The sequence below is a fragment of the Sphaeroforma arctica genome (assembly GCF_001186125.1).
Source record: "Sphaeroforma arctica JP610 unplaced genomic scaffold supercont1.11827, whole genome shotgun sequence".
NCBI classification, from domain to species: domain Eukaryota; class Ichthyosporea; order Ichthyophonida; genus Sphaeroforma; species Sphaeroforma arctica.
The window spans coordinates 1-789 of NW_014028731.1; the positions used below are offsets into that span (position 1 = coordinate 1).

At 40.1% G+C, this 789-nt stretch overlaps 1 protein-coding gene across 1 annotated transcript; it reads right to left on the reverse strand.

Annotated features, from left to right (window-relative positions):
* Positions 1 to 497: 497 nt before the first annotated feature.
* On the reverse strand, positions 498 to 691 carry SARC_17725 (hypothetical protein; the record flags this gene model as incomplete). The annotated part of the gene is made up of 1 exon (XM_014288186.1): positions 498 to 691. A coding segment is annotated over one exon (194 nt), but the record flags the coding sequence as incomplete, so codon positions are not given.
* Positions 692 to 789: the final 98 nt, after the last annotated feature.

Genomic DNA, 789 nt, shown 5'->3' on the forward strand with positions numbered 1-789 from the left:
GGCGTATATATGGCGTATATATGGCGTATATATAGAGATACGTACATATGTACATATTTATATGGTTTAAACATATGCACATAACATGCACTTACAATAGGGTGCGCAAGTTTCTTTTAGCGCCATCGAATGCTTCTTTGGCAATGCCACGATACCTTCCCCTTTCTCTGTCACTTTTCTCTCCTATCAGCTTTCGGTTCCATGTTAGACGCACAAGATACGGACAGTATTTCTTGTACACAGGATAGTGAACTGGTTGTGAATGGTTTGCATGCCTCTGAAACTGCGCGGTTTGTTATAAAAGGTAAAGTCCATCTTCTCTGCTCTATAAGTACGTCTCTGTACTTCACCTTGCGTTCGTTGTCTTAGTGCTGAATGTGGAAACGTCGCGTATATCGACAACGTACATGGAGTAATTAACCGAGACGTGTATTAGGTATAGAAGGGGTTTTTTCTTCCTTTCTCACGCCTATTCTACAAACACGCGATCACCTTACACGGCACCACCACATATCTTGCATATAATGTGTAATCTGCTAAACTGTTTTCCTAGATCTTCCTGACGGTCAGATTCTGTTGCGGTGGCGTTGCTTGCAGTGATTGCATGATCAGGTGCCCCACATTCTGTTTCGCTTGCACTCTCTTCTGACTTGACATTGTTCAAGGCATACGGCGATGGCTCGACGCGCATATGAGTATATTTGTCTGTGTATCCAATGGATGAATACGAATATACATATATATATATATAGTATATAGTATATATATATATAATATATATATANATAT